The sequence below is a fragment of the Somniosus microcephalus genome, unplaced genomic scaffold, assembly GCF_052327205.1.
Source record: "Somniosus microcephalus isolate GS21.2 unplaced genomic scaffold, FLI_Smic_1.0 unresolved_chr7, whole genome shotgun sequence".
NCBI classification, from domain to species: domain Eukaryota; kingdom Metazoa; phylum Chordata; class Chondrichthyes; order Squaliformes; family Somniosidae; genus Somniosus; species Somniosus microcephalus.
The window spans coordinates 23757280-23777835 of record NW_028225185.1 but is presented as its reverse complement, the minus strand read 5'-3'; the positions used below and the strand labels follow the sequence as shown (position 1 = coordinate 23777835).

At 54.2% G+C, this 20556-nt stretch overlaps 1 protein-coding gene across 4 annotated transcripts in view; it reads right to left on the bottom strand.

Annotated features, from left to right (window-relative positions):
• Positions 1 to 1631: 1631 nt before the first annotated feature.
• LOC147086630 (solute carrier family 25 member 44-like) overlaps positions 1632 to 20556 on the bottom strand; it is a 146961-nt gene continuing 128036 nt past the window's right edge. For all 4 annotated transcript variants that reach the window (XM_085978767.1, XM_085978769.1, XM_085978770.1 and 1 more), the window contains one exon: positions 1632 to 2740. In XM_085978767.1, the coding sequence (XP_085834893.1) occupies positions 2549 to 2740 (192 nt within the window). In that variant the 3' untranslated portion in view covers positions 1632 to 2548. The remainder of the gene's footprint in view (positions 2741 to 20556) is intronic.

Below are 20556 nucleotides of genomic sequence, written 5' to 3'. Positions count from 1 at the left end.
TGTGTCGGGGGAGGGGGTGAATGGGGGACGGAGTCACTGTGTCGGGGGAGGGGGGGGTGAATGGGGACGGAGTCTCACTGTGTCGGGGGAGGGGGGTGAATGGGGGCGGAGTCACTGTGTCGGGGGAGGGGGGGTGAATGGGGGGCGGGGCCTCAGCGTGGCCGGGGGCGGGGCCTCAGCGTGGCCGGGGGCGGGGCCTCAGCGTGGCCGGGGGCGGGGGCCTCAGCGTGGCCGGGGGCGGGGCCTCAGCGTGGCCGGGGGCGGGGCCTCAGCGTGGCCGGGGGCGGGGCCTCAGCGTGCCGGGGGCGGGGCCTCAGCGTGCCGGGGGCGGGGCCTCAGCGTGCCGGGGGCGGGGCCTCAGCGTGCCGGGGGCGGGGCCTCAGCGTGCCGGGGGCGGGGCCTCAGCGTGCCGGGGGCGGGGGCCTCAGCGTGCCGGGGGCGGGGCCTCAGCGTGCCGGGGGCGGGGCCTCAGCGTGCCGGGGGCGGGGCCTCAGCGTGCCGGGGGCGGGGCCTCAGCGTGCCGGGGGCGGGGCCTCACCGTGCCGGGGGCGGGGCCTCAGCGTGCCGGGGGCGGGGCCTCAGCGTGCCGGGGGCGGGGCCTCAGCGTGCCGGGGGCGGGGCCTCAGCTTGCCGGGGGCGGGGCCTCAGCGTGCCGGGGGCGGGGCCTCACCGTGCCGGGGACGGGGCCTCACCGTGCCGGGGGACGGGGCCTCACCGTGCCGGGGACGGGGCCTCACCGTGCCGGGGACGGGGCCTCACCGTGTCGGGGACGGGGCCTCACCGTGTCGGGGACGGGGCCTCACCGTGTCGGGGACGGGGCCTCACCGTGTCGGGGACGGGGCCTCACCGTGTCGGGGGACGGAGCCTCACCGTGTCGGGGACGGAGCCTCACCGTGTCGGGGACGGAGCCTCACCGTGTCGGGGACGGAGCCTCACCGTGTCGGGGACGGAGCCTCACCGTGTCGGGGACGGAGCCTCACCGTGTCGGGGACGGAGCCTCACCGTGTCGGGGACGGAGCCTCACCGTGTCGGGGACGGAGCCTCACCGTGTCGGGGACGGAGCCTCACCGTGTCGGGGACGGGGCCTCACCGTGTCGGGGACGGAGTCTCACCGTGTCGGGGACGGAGTCTCACCGTGTCCGGGACGGAGTCTCACCGTGTCCGGGGACGGAGTCTCACTGTGTCGGGGACGGAGCCTCACCGTGTCGGGGACGGAGTCTCACTGTGTCGGGGACGGAGTCTCACTGTGTCGGGGACAGAGTCTCACTGTGTCGGGGACGGTGTCTCACCGTGTCGGGGACGGAGTCTCACTGTTTCGGGGACGGAGTCTCACCGTGTCGGGGACGGAGTCTCACCGTGTCGGGGACGGAGTCTCACCGTGTCGGGGACGGAGTCTCACCGTGTCGGGGACGGTGTCTCACCGTGTCGGGGACGGAGTCTCACCGTGTCGGGGACGGAGTCTCACCGTGTCGGGGACGGAGTCTCACCGTGTCGGGGACGGAGTCTCACTGTGTCGGGGACGGAGTCTCACTGTGTCGGGGGAGGGAGGTGAATGGGGGACGGAGTCACTGTGTCGGGGAAAAGCTGCCCGTGTTATGCTGCCGGAATGAAAGCCTCCATCAAATGCCTGGCTGTGTTCGCTCCGGGTTGAGCTGCACCGAGCTCCTCCGGAAACCCTTTATTAAAATGTACATCCGATCAGCAGCTTTGAACACCTGAGACACACAGAAGCAGGGTCCCTCTCCGAGAACGGCCAGCCCACAAGTGACCGGGCCCCTCGCACGGTGACCGGGCAGACCCCCTAGTGACCGAGTCACCCCTCAGTGACCGGGACCCCCACCACAGTGACCGGGGCACCCCCCATAGTACCACAGACAGCGTTCCCTCTAAGCCGGGACCGGTTTTTCTAATGTCAAGTTTCACGCTGTGAATGGGCCGCACAACCAAAAGCTGAGCTTGAAGATACAAAAGCTAAAAAAAAGCAGGTGAGGATTAGATTCCGCTCGGGCCCGGGGCGAACGATGGTTCCTGGAGTCTGATCGCCTCCCACTGTCCCGGGTCTGTGAGGAGGTTGGCGGTGGTCATCGGGGAAGCCCCTCACTCCCAGCCGGACACCCACCCCGCCCGCCACTCTGTGAGGGGGAACCCCGGTGTGACAGCCCCTCGTGAACGGGACCGCTGGGTGGGGTCACTCTCGGGGCCCCCGAGAGCCCAGCTCACCCCTTGGGTCGGTGTCTGGGGGCCAGCGGTGGTGGGGCGAACCGGCGTCCCACAGGACTGGGAGCCGAGGATTCGAGCGAGCCGCGTGTTACTGCCTCCGACAGAAGGCCGCTCGGGATCCAGGTGTATTTACAATCCACGATCGGCGTAAAATAGCCCACGTTTCATTTTACATTGTGCACGCACTGAACCAGCAGAGTGAAGGAGCCGAGCCCCGCCCGGGAGCGCACACTTCACCGGCCGACTGTTCGGTGGGTTCGGTCCGAGGCCCACCGCACGGGCCCCGATATTTACAACAACCTCGCCTCCTCCTCCTCCCTGGGCTCGGTTACCAATGGCGGGAGTCCACCAGCTCAGGCCGCAGGCTCAGCTTCTTCAGCGTCTCGTAGCCCACCACGATACAGATGGCCGAGGGGGTGGAGGACAACACCCGTGCCGACAGCCCCTTGCTCAGGCCCCACACACCTTCCTCCGCCATCAGCTGCCGGAAGGTTTGCACCATCGAGAGTCGTCCTTCCACCTGCAACCAGAGTCGCCAGTTAGTAGCAGTCTCACACACGCTCCACGTCCACTGTTAGAGCCCCTGCTCGATGTTAAACACACTCCGCCCGTGCTCGATATTAAACACGCTCCGCCCGTGCTCGATATTAAACACGCTCCGCCCGTGCTCGATATTAAATACGCTCCGCCCGTGCTCGATATTAAACACACACCGCCCGTGCTCGATATTAAACACACACTGCCCGTGCTCGATATTAAACACACTCCGCCCGTGCTCGATGTTAAACACACTCCGCCCGTGCTCGATATTAAACACGCTCCGCCCGTGCTCGATATTAAACACGCTCGGCCCGTGCTCGATATTAAACACACACCGCCCGTGCTCGATATTAAACACACACCGCCCGTGCTCGATATTAAACACGCTCCGCCCGTGCTCGATATTAAACACGCTCCGCCCGTGCTCGATATTAAACACACTCCGCCCGTGCTCGATGTTAAACACACTCGGCCCGTGCTCGATATTAAACACACACCGCCCGTGCTCGATATTAAACACGCTCCGCCCGTGCTCGATATTAAACACACTCCGCCCGTGCTCGATGTTAAACACACTCCGCCCGTGCTCGATATTAAACACACACCGCCCGTGCTCGATATTAAACACACACTGCCCGTGCTCGATATTAAACACACACCGCCCGTGCTCGATATTAAACACGCTCCGCCCGTGCTCGATATTAACCACACTCCGCCCGTGCTCGATATTAAACACACACCGCCCGTGCTCGATATTAAACACACACCGCCCGTGCTCGATATTAAACACACACCGCCCGTGCTCGATATTAAACACGCTCCGCCCGTGCTCGATATTAAACACACTCCGCCCGTGCTCGATGTTAAACACACTCCGCCCGTGCTCGATATTAAACACGCTCCGCCCGTGCTCGATATTAAACACGCTCCGCCCGTGCTCGATATTAAATACGCTCCGCCCGTGCTCGATATTAAACACACACCGCCCGTGCTCGATATTAAACACACTCCGCCCGTGCTCGATATTAAACACGCTCCGCCCGTGCTCGATATTAAACACGCTCCGCCCGTGCTCGATATTAAACACGCTCCGCCCGTGCTCGATATTAAACACACTCGGCCCGTGCTCGATATTAAACACGCTCCGCCCGTGCTCGATATTAAACACGCTCCGCCCGTGCTCGATATTAAACACACTCGGCCCGTGCTCGATATTAAACACACTCCGCCCGTGCTCGATATTAAACACGCTCCGCCCGTGCTCGATATTAAACACGCTCGGCCCGTGCTCGATATTAAACACGCTCCGCCCGTGCTCGATATTAAACACGCTCCGCCCGTGCTCGATATTAAACACACTCGGCCCGTGCTCGATATTAAACACACTCCGCCCGTGCTCGATATTAAACACACACTGCCCGTGCTCGATATTAAACACACTCCGCCCGTGCTCGATGTTAAACACACTCCGCCCGTGCTCGATATTAAACACACTCCGCCCGTGCTCGATGTTAAACACACTCGGCCCGTGCTCGATATTAAACACGCTCCGCCCGTGCTCGATATTAAATACGCTCCGCCCGTGCTCGATATTAAACACGCTCCGCCCGTGCTCGATATTAAACACACACTGCCCGTGCTCGATATTAAACACACTCCGCCCGTGCTCGATATTAAACACACTCCGCCCGTGCTCGATATTAAACACACTCCGCCCGTGCTCGATATTAAACACACTCCGCCCGTGCTCGATATTAAACACTCCGCCCGTGCTCGATATTAAACACACACCGCCCGTGCTCGATATTAAACACACACCGCCCGTGCTCGATATTAAACACTCCGCCCGTGCTCGATATTAAACACACACCGCCCGTGCTCGATATTAAACACGCTCCGCCCGTGCTCGATATTAAACACTCCGCCCGTGCTCGATATTAAACACGCTCCGCCCGTGCTCGATATTAAACACACACCGCCCGTGCTCGATATTAACCACACTCCGCCCGTGCTCGATATTAAACACACTCCGCCCGTGCTCGATATTAAACACGCTCCGCCCGTGCTCGATATTAAACACACTCCGCCCGTGCTCGATATTAAACACGCTCCGCCCGTGCTCGATATTAAACACACTCCGCCCGTGCTCGATATTAAACACACTCGGCCCGTGCTCGATATTAAACACACACCGCCCGTGCTCGATATTAAACACGCTCCGCCCGTGCTCGATATTAAACACGCTCCGCCCGTGCTCGATATTAAACATACCGCCCGTGCTCGATATTAAACACACACCGCCCGTGCTCGATATTAAACACGCACCGCCCGTGCTCGATATTAAACACGCTCCGCCCGTGCTCGATATTAAACACGCTCCGCCCGTGCTCGATATTAAACACGCTCCGCCCGTGCTCGATATTAAACACGCTCCGCCCGTGCTCGATATTAAACACACACCGCCCGTGCTCGATATTAAACACGCACCGCCCGTGCTCGATATTAAACACGCTCCGCCCGTGCTCGATATTAAACACACTCCGCCCGTGCTCGATATTAAACACGCACCGCCCGTGCTCGATATTAAACACGCTCCGCCCGTGCTCGATATTAAACACACTCCGCCCGTGCTCGATATTAAACACGCACCGCCCGTGCTCGATATTAAACACGCTCCGCCCGTGCTTGATATTAAACACGCTCCGCCCGTGCTCGATATTAAACACGCTCCGCCCGTGCTTGATATTAAACACGCTCCGCCCGTGCTTGATATTAAACACACTCCGCCCGTGCTCGATATTAAACACGCTCCGCCCGTGCTCGATATTAAACACGCTCCGCCCGTGCTCGATATTAAACACGCACCGCCCGTGCTCGATATTAACCACACTCCGCCCGTGCTCGATATTAAACACACTCCGCCCGTGCTCGATATTAAACACGCACCGCCCGTGCTCGATATTAACCACACTCCGCCCGTGCTTGATATTAAACACACTCCGCCCGTGCTCGATATTAAACACGCTCCGCCCGTGCTTGATATTAAACACACTCCGCCCGTGCTCGATATTAAACACACTCGGCCCGTGCTCGATATTAAACACACTCCGCCCGTGCTCGATATTAAACACGCTCCGCCCGTGCTTGATATTAAACACACTCCGCCCGTGCTCGATATTAAACACACTCGGCCCGTGCTCGATATTAAACACACTCCGCCCGTGCTCGATATTAAACACACACCGCCCGTGCTCGATATTAAACACGCTCCGCCCGTGCTTGATATTAAACACACTCCGCCCGTGCTCGATATTAAACACGCTCCGCCCGTGCTTGATATTAAACACGCTCCGCCCGTGCTTGATATTAAACACACTCCGCCCGTGCTCGATATTAAACACACTCCGCCCGTGCTCGATATTAAACACGCTCCGCCCGTGCTCGATATTAAACACGCACCGCCCGTGCTCGATATTAAACACGCACCGCCCGTGCTCGATATTAAACACACTCCGCCCGTGCTCGATATTAAACACACTCCGCCCGTGCTCGATATTAAACACGCACCGCCCGTGCTCGATATTAAACACGCACCGCCCGTGCTCGATATTAAACACGCTCCGCCCGTGCTCGATATTAAACACGCACCGCCCGTGCTCGATATTAAACACACACCGCCCGTGCTCGATATTAACCACACTCCGCCCGTGCTTGATATTAAACACACTCCGCCCGTGCTCGATATTAAACACGCTCCGCCCGTGCTCGATATTAAACACGCACCGCCCGTGCTCGATATTAAACACGCTCCGCCCGTGCTCGATATTAAACACACACCGCCCGTGCTCGATATTAAACACGCACCGCCCGTGCTCGATATTAAACACGCACCGCCCGTGCTCGATATTAAACACACACCGCCCGTGCTCGATATTAAACACGCTCCGCCCGTGCTCGATATTAAACACACACCGCCCGTGCTCGATATTAAACACGCTCCGCCCGTGCTCGATATTAAACACACACCGCCCGTGCTCGATATTAAACACACACCGCCCGTGCTCGATATTAAACACGCACCGCCCGTGCTCGATATTAAACACACTCGGCCCGTGCTCGATATTAAACACACACCGCCCGTGCTCGATATTGAACACGCTCCGCCCGTGCTCGATATTAAACACACTCCGCCCGTGCTCGATATTGAACACGCTCCGCCCGTGCTCGATATTAAACACGCTCCGCCCGTGCTCGATATTAAACACGCTCCGCCCGTGCTCGATATTAAACACACACCGCCCGTGCTCGATATTAAACACGCACCGCCCGTGCTCGATATTAAACACGCACCGCCCGTGCTCGATATTAAACACGCTCCGCCCGTGCTCGATATTAAACACACCGCCCGTGCTCGATATTAAACACACTCGGCCCGTGCTCGATATTAAACACACACCGCCCGTGCTCGATATTGAACACGCTCCGCCCGTGCTCGATATTAAACACACTCCGCCCGTGCTCGATATTGAACACGCTCCGCCCGTGCTCGATATTAAACACACTCCGCCCGTGCTCGATATTAAACACACACCGCCCGTGCTCGATATTGAACACGCTCCGCCCGTGCTCGATATTAAACACACTCGGCCCGTGCTCGATATTAAACACACTCCACCCGTGCTCGATATTAAACACGCACCGCCCGTGCTCGATATTAAACACGCACCGCCCGTGCTCGATATTAAACACACTCCGCCCGTGCTCGATATTAAACACACTCCGCCCGTGCTCGATATTAAACACACTCCGCCCGTGCTCGATATTAAACACGCTCCGCCCGTGCTCGATATTAACCACACTCCGCCCGTGCTTGATATTAAACACACTCCGCCCGTGCTCGATATTAAACACACTCCGCCCGTGCTCGATATTAAACACGCTCCGCCCGTGCTCGATATTAAACACACTCCGCCCGTGCTCGATATTAAACACACTCCGCCCGTGCTCGATATTAACCACACACCGCCCGTGCTCGATATTAAACACACTCCGCCCGTGCTCGATATTAAACACGCTCCGCCCGTGCTCGATATTAAACACACACCGCCCGTGCTCGATATTAAACACACACCGCCCGTGCTCGATATTAAACACACACCGCCCGTGCTCGATATTAAACACACTCCGCCCGTGCTCGATATTAAACACAATCCGCCCGTGCTCGATATTAAACACACACCGCCCGTGCTCGATATTAAACACACACCGCCCGTGCTCGATATTAAACACACCGCCCGTGCTCGATATTAAACACACACCGCCCGTGCTCGATATTAAACACACTCGGCCCGTGCTCGATATTAAACACACTCGGCCCGTGCTCGATATTAAACACGCTCCGCCCGTGCTCGATATTAAACACGCTCGGCCCGTGCTCGATATTAAACACACTCCGCCCGTGCTCGATATTAAACACGCTCCGCCCGTGCTCGATATTAAACATACCGCCCGTGCTCGATATTAAACACACTCCGCCCGTGCTCGATATTAAACACACTCCGCCCGTGCTCGATATTAAACAATCTCCGCCCGTGCTCGATATTAAACACACTCCGCCCGTGCTCGATATTAAACACACTCCGCCCGTGCTCGATATTAAACATACCGCCCGTGCTCGATATTAAACACACTCCGCCCGTGCTCGATATTAAACACGCTCCGCCCGTGCTCGATATTAAACACACTCCGCCCGTGCTCGATATTAAACACGCTCCGCCCGTGCTCGATATTAAACACGCTCCGCCCGTGCTCGATATTAAACACGCTCCGCTCGTGCTCGATATTAAACACACTCGGCCCGTGCTCAATATTGAACACACTCCGCCCGTGCTCGATATTAAACAATCTCCGCTCGTGCTCGATATTAAACACACTCGGCCCGTGCTCGATATTAAACACACTCCGCCCGTGCTCGATATTAAACAATCTCCGCCCGTGCTCGATATTAAACACACTCGGCCCGTGCTCGATATTAAACACACTCCGCCCGTGCTCGATATTAAACAATCTCCGCTCGTGCTCGATATTAAACACACTCGGCCCGTGCTCGATATTAAACACACTCGGCCCGTGCTCGATATTAAACACACTCCGCCCGTGCTCGATATTAAACACGCTCCGCCCGTGCTCGATATTAAACACGCTCCGCCCGTGCTCGATATTAAACACGCTCCGCCCGTGCTCGATATTAAACACACTCCGCCCGTGCTCGATATTAAACACACTCCGCCCGTGCTCGATATTAAACACGCTCCGCCCGTGCTCGATATTAAACACACTCCGCCCGTGCTCGATATTAAACAATCTCCGCTCGTGCTCGATATTAAACACACTCGGCCCGTGCTCGATATTAAACACACTCGGCCCGTGCTCGATATTGAACACACTCCACCTGTGCTCGATATTAAACACACACCGCCCGTGCTCGATATTAAACACACACCGCCCGTGCTCGATATTAAACACGCTCCGCCCGTGCTCGATATTAAACACACTCCGCCCGTGCTCGATATTAAACACACTCCGCCCGTGCTCGATATTAAACACACTCCGCCCGTGCTCGATATTAAACACACTCCGCCCGTGCTCGATATTAAACACACTCCGCCCGTGCTCGATATTAAACACGCTCCGCCCGTGCTCGATATTAAACACGCTCGGCCCGTGCTCGATATTAAACACACTCCGCCCGTGCTCGATATTAAACACACACCGCCCGTGCTCGATATTAAACACACTCCGCCCGTGCTCGATATTAAACACGCTCCGCCCGTGCTCGATATTAAACACACTCCGCCCGTGCTCGATATTAAACACGCTCGGCCCGTGCTCGATATTAAACACACTCCGCCCGTGCTCGATATTAAACACACTCCGCCCGTGCTCGATATTAAACACGCTCCGCCCGTGCTCGATATTAAACACACTCCGCCCGTGCTCGATATTAAACAATCTCCGCTCGTGCTCGATATTAAACACACTCGGCCCGTGCTCGATATTAAACACGCTCCGCCCGTGCTCGATATTAAACACGCTCCGCTCGTGCTCGATATTAAACACACTCGGCCCGTGCTCAATATTGAACACACTCCGCCCGTGCTCGATATTAAACAATCTCCGCTCGTGCTCGATATTAAACACACTCGGCCCGTGCTCGATATTAAACACACTCCGCCCGTGCTCGATATTAAACAATCTCCGCCCGTGCTCGATATTAAACACACTCGGCCCGTGCTCGATATTAAACACACTCCGCCCGTGCTCGATATTAAACAATCTCCGCTCGTGCTCGATATTAAACACACTCGGCCCGTGCTCGATATTAAACACACTCCGCCCGTGCTCGATATTAAACACGCTCCGCCCGTGCTCGATATTAAACACGCTCCGCCCGTGCTCGATATTAAACACGCTCCGCCCGTGCTCGATATTAAACACACTCCGCCCGTGCTCGATATTAAACACACTCCGCCCGTGCTCGATATTAAACACGCTCCGCTCATGCTCGATATTAAACACGCTCCGCCCGTGCTCGATATTAAACACACACCGCCCGTGCTCGATATTAAACACACACCGCCCGTGCTCGATATTAAACACGCTCTGCCCGTGCTCGATATTAAACACGCTCTGCCCGTGCTCGATATTAAACACGCTCCGCTCATGCTCGATATTAAACACGCTCCGCCCGTGCTCGATATTAAACACGCTCCGCTCATGCTCGATATTAAACACGCTCCGCCCGTGCTCGATATTAAACACACTCCGCCCGTGCTCGATATTAAACACACACCGCCCGTGCTCGATATTAAACACACACCGCCCGTGCTCGATATTAAACACACACCGCCCGTGCTCGATATTAAACACACTCCGCCCGTGCTCGATATTAAACACGCTCCGCCCGTGCTCGATATTAAACACACACCGCCCGTGCTCGATATTAAACACGCTCCGCCCGTGCTCGATATTAAACACACTCCGCTCATGCTCGATATTAAACACGCTCCGCCCGTGCTCGATATTAAACACACACCGCCCGTGCTCGATATTAAACACGCTCCGCCCGTGCTCGATATTAACCACACTCCGCCCGTGCTTGATATTAAACACACTCCGCCCGTGCTCGATATTAAACACGCTCCGCCCGTGCTCGATATTAAACACGCACCGCCCGTGCTCGATATTAAACACACACCGCCCGTGCTCGATATTAAACACACACCGCCCGTGCTCGATATTAAACACACACCGCCCGTGCTCGATATTAAACACACACCGCCCGTGCTCGATATTAAACACACACCGCCCGTGCTCGATATTAAACACACACCGCCCGTGCTCGATATTAAACACACTCGGCCCGTGCTCGATATTAAACACGCACCGCCCGTGCTCGATATTAAACACACACCGCCCGTGCTCGATATTAAACACACTCCGCCCGTGCTCGATATTAAACACACACCGCCCGTGCTCGATATTAAACACGCTCCGCCCGTGCTCGATATTAAACACACTCCGCCCGTGCTCGATATTAAACACGCTCCGCCCGTGCTCGATATTAAACACACACCGCCCGTGCTCGATATTAAACACGCTCCGCCCGTGCTCGATATTAAACACACTCCGCCCGTGCTCGATATTAAACACACACCGCCCGTGCTCGATATTAAACACACACCGCCCGTGCTCGATATTAAACACACACCGCCCGTGCTCGATATTAAACACACACCGCCCGTGCTCGATATTAAACACACTCGGCCCGTGCTCGATATTAAACACACTCCGCCCGTGCTCGATATTAAACACGCTCGGCCCGTGCTCGATATTAAACACACACCGCCCGTGCTCGATATTAAACACACACCGCCCGTGCTCGATATTAAACACACACCGCCCGTGCTCGATATTAAACACACTCGGCCCGTGCTCGATATTAAACACACTCGGCCCGTGCTCGATATTAAACACGCTCCGCCCGTGCTCGATATTAAACACGCTCGGCCCGTGCTCGATATTAAACAATCTCCGCTCGTGCTCGATATTAAACACACTCGGCCCGTGCTCGATATAAAACAATCTCCGCTCGTGCTCGATATTAAACACACTCGGCCCGTGCTCGATATTAAACACGCTCCGCCCGTGCTCGATATTAAACACACTCGGCCCGTGCTCGATATTAAACACACTCGGCCCGTGCTCGATATTAAACACGCTCCGCCCGTGCTCGATATTAAACACGCTCGGCCCGTGCTCGATATTAAACACACTGCCCGTGCTCGATATTAAACACGCTCCGCCCGTGCTCGATATTAAACACACTGCCCGTGCTCGATATTGAACACACTCGGCCCGTGCTCGATATTAAACACACTCCGCCCGTGCTCGATATTAAACACGCTCCGCCCGTGCTCGATATTAAACACGCTCCGCTCGTGCTCGATATTAAACACACACCGCCCGTGCTCGATATTAAACACGCTCCGCTCGTGCTCGATATTAAACACGCTCCGCCCGTGCTCGATATTAAACACGCTCCGCCCGTGCTCGATATTAAACACACTCCGCCCGTGCTCGATATTAAACACACTCGGCCCGTGCTCGATATTAAACACACTCCGCCCGTGCTCGATATTAAACACACTCCGCCCGTGCTCGATATTAAACACACTCCGCCCGTGCTCGATATTAAACACACTCCGCCCGTGCTCGATATTAAACACACTCGGCCCGTGCTCGATATTAAACACACTCCGCCCGTGCTCGATATTAAACACACTCCGCCCGTGCTCGATATTAAACACACTCCGCCCGTGCTCGATATTAAACACACTCCGCCCGTGCTCGATATTAAACACACTCCGCCCGTGCTCGATATTAAACACGCTCGGCCCGTGCTCGATATTAAACACACTCCGCCCGTGCTCGATATTAAACACACTCCGCCCGTGCTCGATATTAAACACACTCGGCCCGTGCTCGATATTAAACACACTCCGCCCGTGCTCGATATTAAACACACACCGCCCGTGCTCGATATTAAACACACTCCGCCCGTGCTCGATATTAAACACACTCCGCCCGTGCTCGATATTAAACACACTCCGCCCGTGCTTGATATTAAACACGCTCCGCCCGTGCTCGATATTAAACACGCTCCGCCCGTGCTTGATATTAAACACACTCCGCCCGTGCTCGATATTAAACACACTCCGCCCGTGCTCGATATGAAACACACTCCGCCCGTGCTCGATATTAAACACACTCGGCCCGTGCTCGATATTAAACACGCTCGGCCCGTGCTCGATATTAAACACACTCCGCCCGTGCTCGATATTAAACACACTCCGCCCGTGCTCGATATTAAACAATCTCCGCTCGTGCTCGATATTAAACACACTCGGCCCGTGCTCGATATTAAACACACTCGGCCCGTGCTCGATATTAAACACACTCGGCCCGTGCTCGATATTAAACACGCTCGGCCCGTGCTCGATATTAAACACACTCCGCCCGTGCTCGATATTAAACAATCTCCGCTCGTGCTCGATATTAAACACACTCGGCCCGTGCTCGATATTAAACACGCTCCGCCCGTGCTCGATATTAAACACGCTCCGCCCGTGCTCGATATTAAACACACTCGGCCCGTGCTCGATATTAAACAATCTCCGCCCGTGCTCGATATTAAACACACTCCGCCCGTGCTCGATATTAAACAATCTCCGCCCGTGCTCGATATTAAACACACTCCGCCCGTGCTCGATATTAAACACGCTCCGCCCGTGCTCGATATTAAACACGCTCCGCTCGTGCTCGATATTAAACACACTCGGCCCGTGCTCGATATTGAACACACTCCGCCCGTGCTCGATATTAAACAATCTCCGCTCGTGCTCGATATTAAACACACTCGGCCCGTGCTCGATATTAAACACACTCCGCCCGTGCTCGATATTAAACAATCTCCGCTCGTGCTCGATATTAAACACACTCGGCCCGTGCTCGATATTAAACACACTCGGCCCGTGCTCGATATTAAACAATCTCCGCCCGTGCTCGATATTAAACACGCTCCGCCCGTGCTCGATATTAAACACGCTCGGCCCGTGCTCGATATTAAACACGCTCCGCTCGTGCTCGATATTAAACACACTCGGCCCGTGCTCGATATTGAACACACTCCGCCCGTGCTCGATATTAAACAATCTCCGCTCGTGCTCGATATTAAACACACTCGGCCCGTGCTCGATATTAAACACACTCCGCCCGTGCTCGATATTAAACACGCTCCGCCCGTGCTCGATATTAAACACACTCCGCCCGTGCTCGATATTAAACACACTCCGCCCGTGCTCGATATTAAACACACTCGGCCCGTGCTCGATATTGAACACACTCCGCCCGTGCTCGATATTAAACAATCTCCGCTCGTGCTCGATATTAAACACACTCGGCCCGTGCTCGATATTAAACACACTCCGCCCGTGCTCGATATTAAACACGCTCCGCCCGTGCTCGATATTAAACACACTCCGCCCGTGCTCGATATTAAACACGCTCCGCCCGTGCTTGATATTAAACACGCTCCGCCCGTGCTCGATATTAAACACCCTCCGCCCGTGCTCGATATTAAACACACTCCGCCCGTGCTCGATATTAAACACACTCCGCCCGTGCTCGATATTAAACACACTCGGCCCGTGCTCGATATTAAACACGCTCCGCCCGTGCTTGATATTAAACACGCTCCGCCCGTGCTCGATATTAAACACACTCCGCCCGTGCTCGATATTAAACACACTCGGCCCGTGCTCGATATTAAACACGCTCCGCCCGTGCTTGATATTAAACACGCTCCGCCCGTGCTCGATATTAAACACACTCCGCCCGTGCTCGATATTAAACACACTCCGCCCGTGCTCGATATTAAACACACTCGGCCCGTGCTCGATATTAAACACGCACCGCCCGTGCTCGATATTAAACACACTCCGCCCGTGCTCGATATTAAACACACTCCGCCCGTGCTCGATATTAAACACACTCCGCCCGTGCTCGATATTAAACACACTCGGCCCGTGCTCGATATTAAACACACTCCGCCCGTGCTCGATATTAAACACACTCGGCCCGTGCTCGATATTAAACACACTCCGCCCGTGCTCGATATTAAACACACACCGCCCGTGCTCGATATTAAACACACTCCGCCCGTGCTCGATATTAAACACACTCGGCCCGTGCTCGATATTAAACACGCTCCGCCCGTGCTCGATATTAAACACGCTCCGCCCGTGCTCGATATTAAACACGCTCCGCCCGTGCTCGATATTAAACACGCTCCGCCCGTGCCCGATATTAAACACGCTCCGCCCGTGCTCGATATTAAACACACTCCGCTCATGCTCGATATTAAACACGCTCCGCCCGTGCTCGATATTAAACACACACCGCCCGTGCTCGATATTAAACACACTCCGCCCGTGCTCGATATTAAACACACTCCGCCCGTGCTCGATATTAAACACGCTCCGCCCGTGCTCGATATTAAACACGCTCCGCCCGTGCTCGATATTAAACACGCTCCGCCCGTGCCCGATATTAAACACGCTCCGCCCGTGCTCGATATTAAACACACTCGGCCCGTGCTCGATATTAAACACACTCCGCCCGTGCTCGATATTAAACACACTCCGCCCGTGCTCGATATTAAACACACACCGCCCGTGCTCGATATTAAACACACTCCGCCCGTGCTCGATATTAAACACACTCCGCCCGTGCTCGATATTAAACACACTCCGCCCGTGCTCGATATTAAACACACTCCGCCCGTGCTCGATATTAAACATGCTCCGCCCGTGCTTGATATTAAACACACTCCGCCCGTGCTTGATATTAAACATACCGCCCGTGCTCGATATTAAACACACCGCTCGTGCTCGATATTAAACACACTCCGCCCGTGCTCGATATTAAACACGCTCCGCCCGTGCTCGATATTAAACATGCTCCGCCCGTGCTCGATATTAAACACACTCCGCCCGTGCTCGATATTAAACACACTCCGCCCGTGCTCGATATTAAACATGCTCCGCCCGTGCTTGATATTAAACATACCGCCCGTGCTCGATATTAAACACGCTCCGCCCGTGCTCGATATTAAACACGCTCTGCCCGTGCTCGATATTAAACACCCTCCGCCCGTGCTCGATATTAAACACACTCCGCCCGTGCTCGATATTAAACACACTCCGCCCGTGCTCGATATTAAACACACCGCCCGTGCTCGATATTAAACACACACCGCCCGTGCTCGATATTAAACATACCGCCCGTGCTCGATATTAAACACACTCCGCCCGTGCTCGATATTAAACACACTCCGCCCGTGCCCGATATTAAACACGCTCCGCCCGTGCTCGATATTAAACACGCTCCGCTCGTGCTCGATATTAAACACGCTCCGCCCGTGCTCGATATTAAACACGCTCCGCCCGTGCTCGATATTAAACACGCTCCGCCCGTGCTCGATATTAAACACACTCGGCCCGTGCTCGATATTAAACACACTCCGCCCGTGCTCGATATTAAACACGCTCCGCCCGTGCTCGATATTAAACACGCTCCGCCCGTGCTCGATATTAAACACACTCGGCCCATGCTCGATATTAAACACGCTCCGCCCGTGCTCGATATTAAACACACTCGGCCCGTGCTCGATATTAAACACGCTCCGCCCGTGCTCGATATTAAACACGCTCCGCCCGTGCTCGATATTAAACACGCTCCGCCCGTGCTCGATATTGAACACACTCTGCCCGTGCTCGATATTAAACACGCTCCGCCCGTGCTCGATATTAAACACACTCCACCCGTGCTCGATATTAAACACACTCGGCCCGTGCTCGATATTAAACACACTCCGCCCGTGCTCGATATTAAACACACTCGGCCCGTGCTCGATATTAAACACACTCCGCCCGTGCTCGATATTAAACATACCGCCCGTGCTCGATATTAAACACGCTCCGCCCGTGCTCGATATTAAACACACTCTGCCCGTGCTCGATATTAAACACACTCCGCCCGTGCTCGATATTAAACACGCTCCGCCCGTGCTCGATATTAAACACACTCGGCCCGTGCTCGATATTAAACACACTCCGCCCGTGCTCGATATTAAACACACTCCGCCCGTGCTCGATATTAAACACACACCGCCCGTGCTCGATATTAAACACACACCGCCCGTGCTCGATATTAAACACGCTCCGCCCGTGCTCGATATTAAACACACTCGGCCCGTGCTCGATATTAAACACACTCCGCCCGTGCTCGATATTAAACACACTCCGCCCGTGCTCGATATTAAACACGCTCCGCCCGTGCTCGATATTAAACACGCTCCGCCCGTGCTCGATATTAAACACGCACCGCCCGTGCTCGATATTAAACACACTGCCCGTGCTCGATATTAAACACACCGCCCGTGCTCGATATTAAACACACTCGGCCCGTGCTCGATATTAAACACACACCGCCCGTGCTCGATATTAAACACGCTCCGCCCGTGCTCGATATTAAACACACTCCGCCCGTGCTCGATATTAAACACGCTCCGCCCGTGCTCGATATTAAACACGCTCCGCCCGTGCTCGATATTAAACACGCTCCGCCCGTGCTCGATATTAAACACGCTCCGCCCGTGCTCGATATTAAACACACTCTGCCCGTGCTCGATATTAAACACACACCGCCCGTGCTCGATATTAAACACGCTCTGCCCGCCAAACTACCCCCAATTATAACCCCCTGGTGTGAAAACAGTGCTCCTAACTTCCCAACAATCCTCAGTGCGTGCCCCCTAGTTACTGACCGAGACTGGAGACTACCCTTCACTCTCCCGATGTGATAAGAATTCAGCCGTTCTGTCTGTGTAGTATTTATCAGATTCTTAGCCGATCGCAGGACACGCAGAGTGTTATTACTACCTGTTTCGGCCGGCTGTGGACTACATAGCTTGTGGTCTGATTTGCCAAGGACATTAGCATGCGCCTGTCGCTCGCTGCTGATACAAAGGGTGGTTTGATGTGCAGTCTATGCACCTGGAAGCAATACAGGCTGAACAAAGAGTTTCGGTCTATCTTGTTGGGTATGGGTATTAAAGGAGGAGATGTTCCAAGTACAGGCTCGGTACATTCCAACAAGAGGGAAGGGTAAGGGAACCAAAGCAAGGGCTCCTTGGATGACAAGGGAGATAGAGAAGATGATAAAACAAAAAACGTGGGTGTATGATTAATGTCAGGTGAATTGTTCAAGGGAGAACCAGACCAAATACAATAAGTTGAGAGGGGATGTGAAGATGAAAATAAGATTGGGAAAGAGAGAATATGAGAGTAGAATGGCGGTTAACATAAAAGGGAACCCAAAAATCTTCTACCGGCGTGTAAACAATAAGCGGGTAGTAAGAGGCAGTGTGGGGCCTATTAGGGACAAAGAAGGTGATATATGCTTAAAGACGCAGGGCAAGGCTAGAATACTCAATGAGTACTTTGTATCGGTGTTTACTAAGGAGGTGGATGCTGACAAAATATTGGTAGAAGCAATGGAAGGGGTGAAAATTGATAGACAGGATGTACTAGAAAGGCTGTGTATGCTTAGAGTGGATAAGTCACCTGGTCCAGTTGGCTTGCATCCCAGATTGCTGAGGGAATTGGGGGAGGAGATAGCGGAAGGGCTTGCCATAATTTTCCAATCTTCCCTAGATGTGGGGGAGGTGCCCGAGGATTGGAAAGTGGCAAATGTGACACCATTGTTCAAGAAAGGGTGTAAGGACAATCCTAGTAACTACAGGCCGGTCAGTTTAACATCAGTGGTGGGTAAAGTTTTAGAAACAATAATCAAGGAAAAAATTAACAGGCACTTGAAGAGGTTTAAGCTAATTAAGCAGAGCCAACACGGATTTGTAAAAGGCAGATCGTGTTTGACTAATCTAAGTGAATTTTTTGATGAAGTAACAGGGAGGATTGATAAAGGGAATGCAATGGATGTTGTCTACATGGATTTTCGGAAGGCGTTTGACAAAGTACCACATAGAAGGCTGGTTAACAAAATTGAGGCTCCTGGAATAGGTGGGTCCGTGGCAGCTTGGATAAGGAATTGGCTTAAGGACAGAAAACAGCGAGTTGTGGTAAATGGCTGTTTTTCAGACTGGAGGATGGTAGACCGTGGTGTTCCCCAAGGGTCAGTGTTGGGGCCACTGCTTTTGATATATATAAATGACCTGGATATTGGAATACAGAGTAGAATTTCTAAATTTGCCGATGACACCAAACTTGGGGGTGTGGCAAACAGTGAGGATGATACCAATCGACTGCAACAGGACATAGAAAGGCTAGCAAAATGGGCAGACAAGTGGCAGATGGAATTTAATACAGAGAAGTGTGAAGTGATGCATTTTGGCAGAAGGAACAGGGAGAGGCAAAATACACTTAATGGCACAATTTTAAAGAGTGTGCAGGGACAGAGGGACCTGGGAGTTAATGTGCATAGGTCCCTGAAGGTGGCGGGACATAGTGAGAGAGTGGTTAACAAAGCATATGGGATCTTGGGCTTCATAAATAGAGGTATTGAGTACAAAAGTAGAGAAGTTATGCTGAACCTTTATAAAGCGCTGGTTAGGCCACAACTGGAGTATTGCGTCCAGTTCTGGTCACCACACTTTAGGAAGGATGTGAAGGCCCTTGAGAGGGTGCAGAGGAGATTTACCAGAATGGTTCCGGGGATGGGGGATCTTAGCTACAAGGACAGGTTGGAGAAGCTGGATTTGTTTTCATTAGAGCAAAGGAGGTTGAGGGGCGATTTGATCGAGGTGTACAAGATTATAATGGGTTTGGATAGGCAGAGAGTGGTGAGGACCTGGAACTCGCTGCCGACGGAAGTGGTGGAAGCGGAGACACTCAATGTTTTCCAGGGGAGACTGGATAGGCACTTGAGGGAAATAAACTTGCAGGGCTACGGGGATAGAGCGGGGGAATGGGACTGACTGGATCGCTCTACAGAGAGCCGGCACGGACTCGATGGGTCGAATGGCCTCCTTCTGTGCCGTGATGACTCTATGGCACTATAGGATATGAAGCCAAGGCGGGTAGATGGAGCCATGATCTAACTGAATGGGGGAAACAGGCTCGAAGGGCTGAATGGCCTCCTCCTGTCCCTATGTTCCTCTGTAATCATCAGTAATCAACCTCTATCAATTAGTCTACAAGTGACCCAGACATGAGGCGAGGTAAATGCCCAGTGTTGGAGCGCATGGGGAACCAGAAATCCAGAGTATCCTGTTCCTCCTGCCTTCATTGTTTAGGCAAGCACCCACTAGTTCCTCAAAATACAAATACATTTGTCAGACACGACTTGCCTCTCTCGGATCCCAGCTGCCTGCCCTCAATGAATACACCTTTCTCGGTGAGTACTGTATTCTGGCCTCTAGTAATTTGCTCACTACTGACGGTATCTGACTGTATAAGCAGCAGCTCCAGCCCATTGGCACAGCTCCCATATCCAGGGATGTTTGGAGCAGTGTGCTCAGATCCTCTGCTGTTCCCACTCAGACTTCCCTCAGTCTTCGAGGATTCAGCCATCAGTGCCTGGGGCCTTTACCACTCTGACTTTCTACTTTCTTGCCTCGCGTTAGCCTATCTAATGGCTCCACCTCCTCCTCTTGCA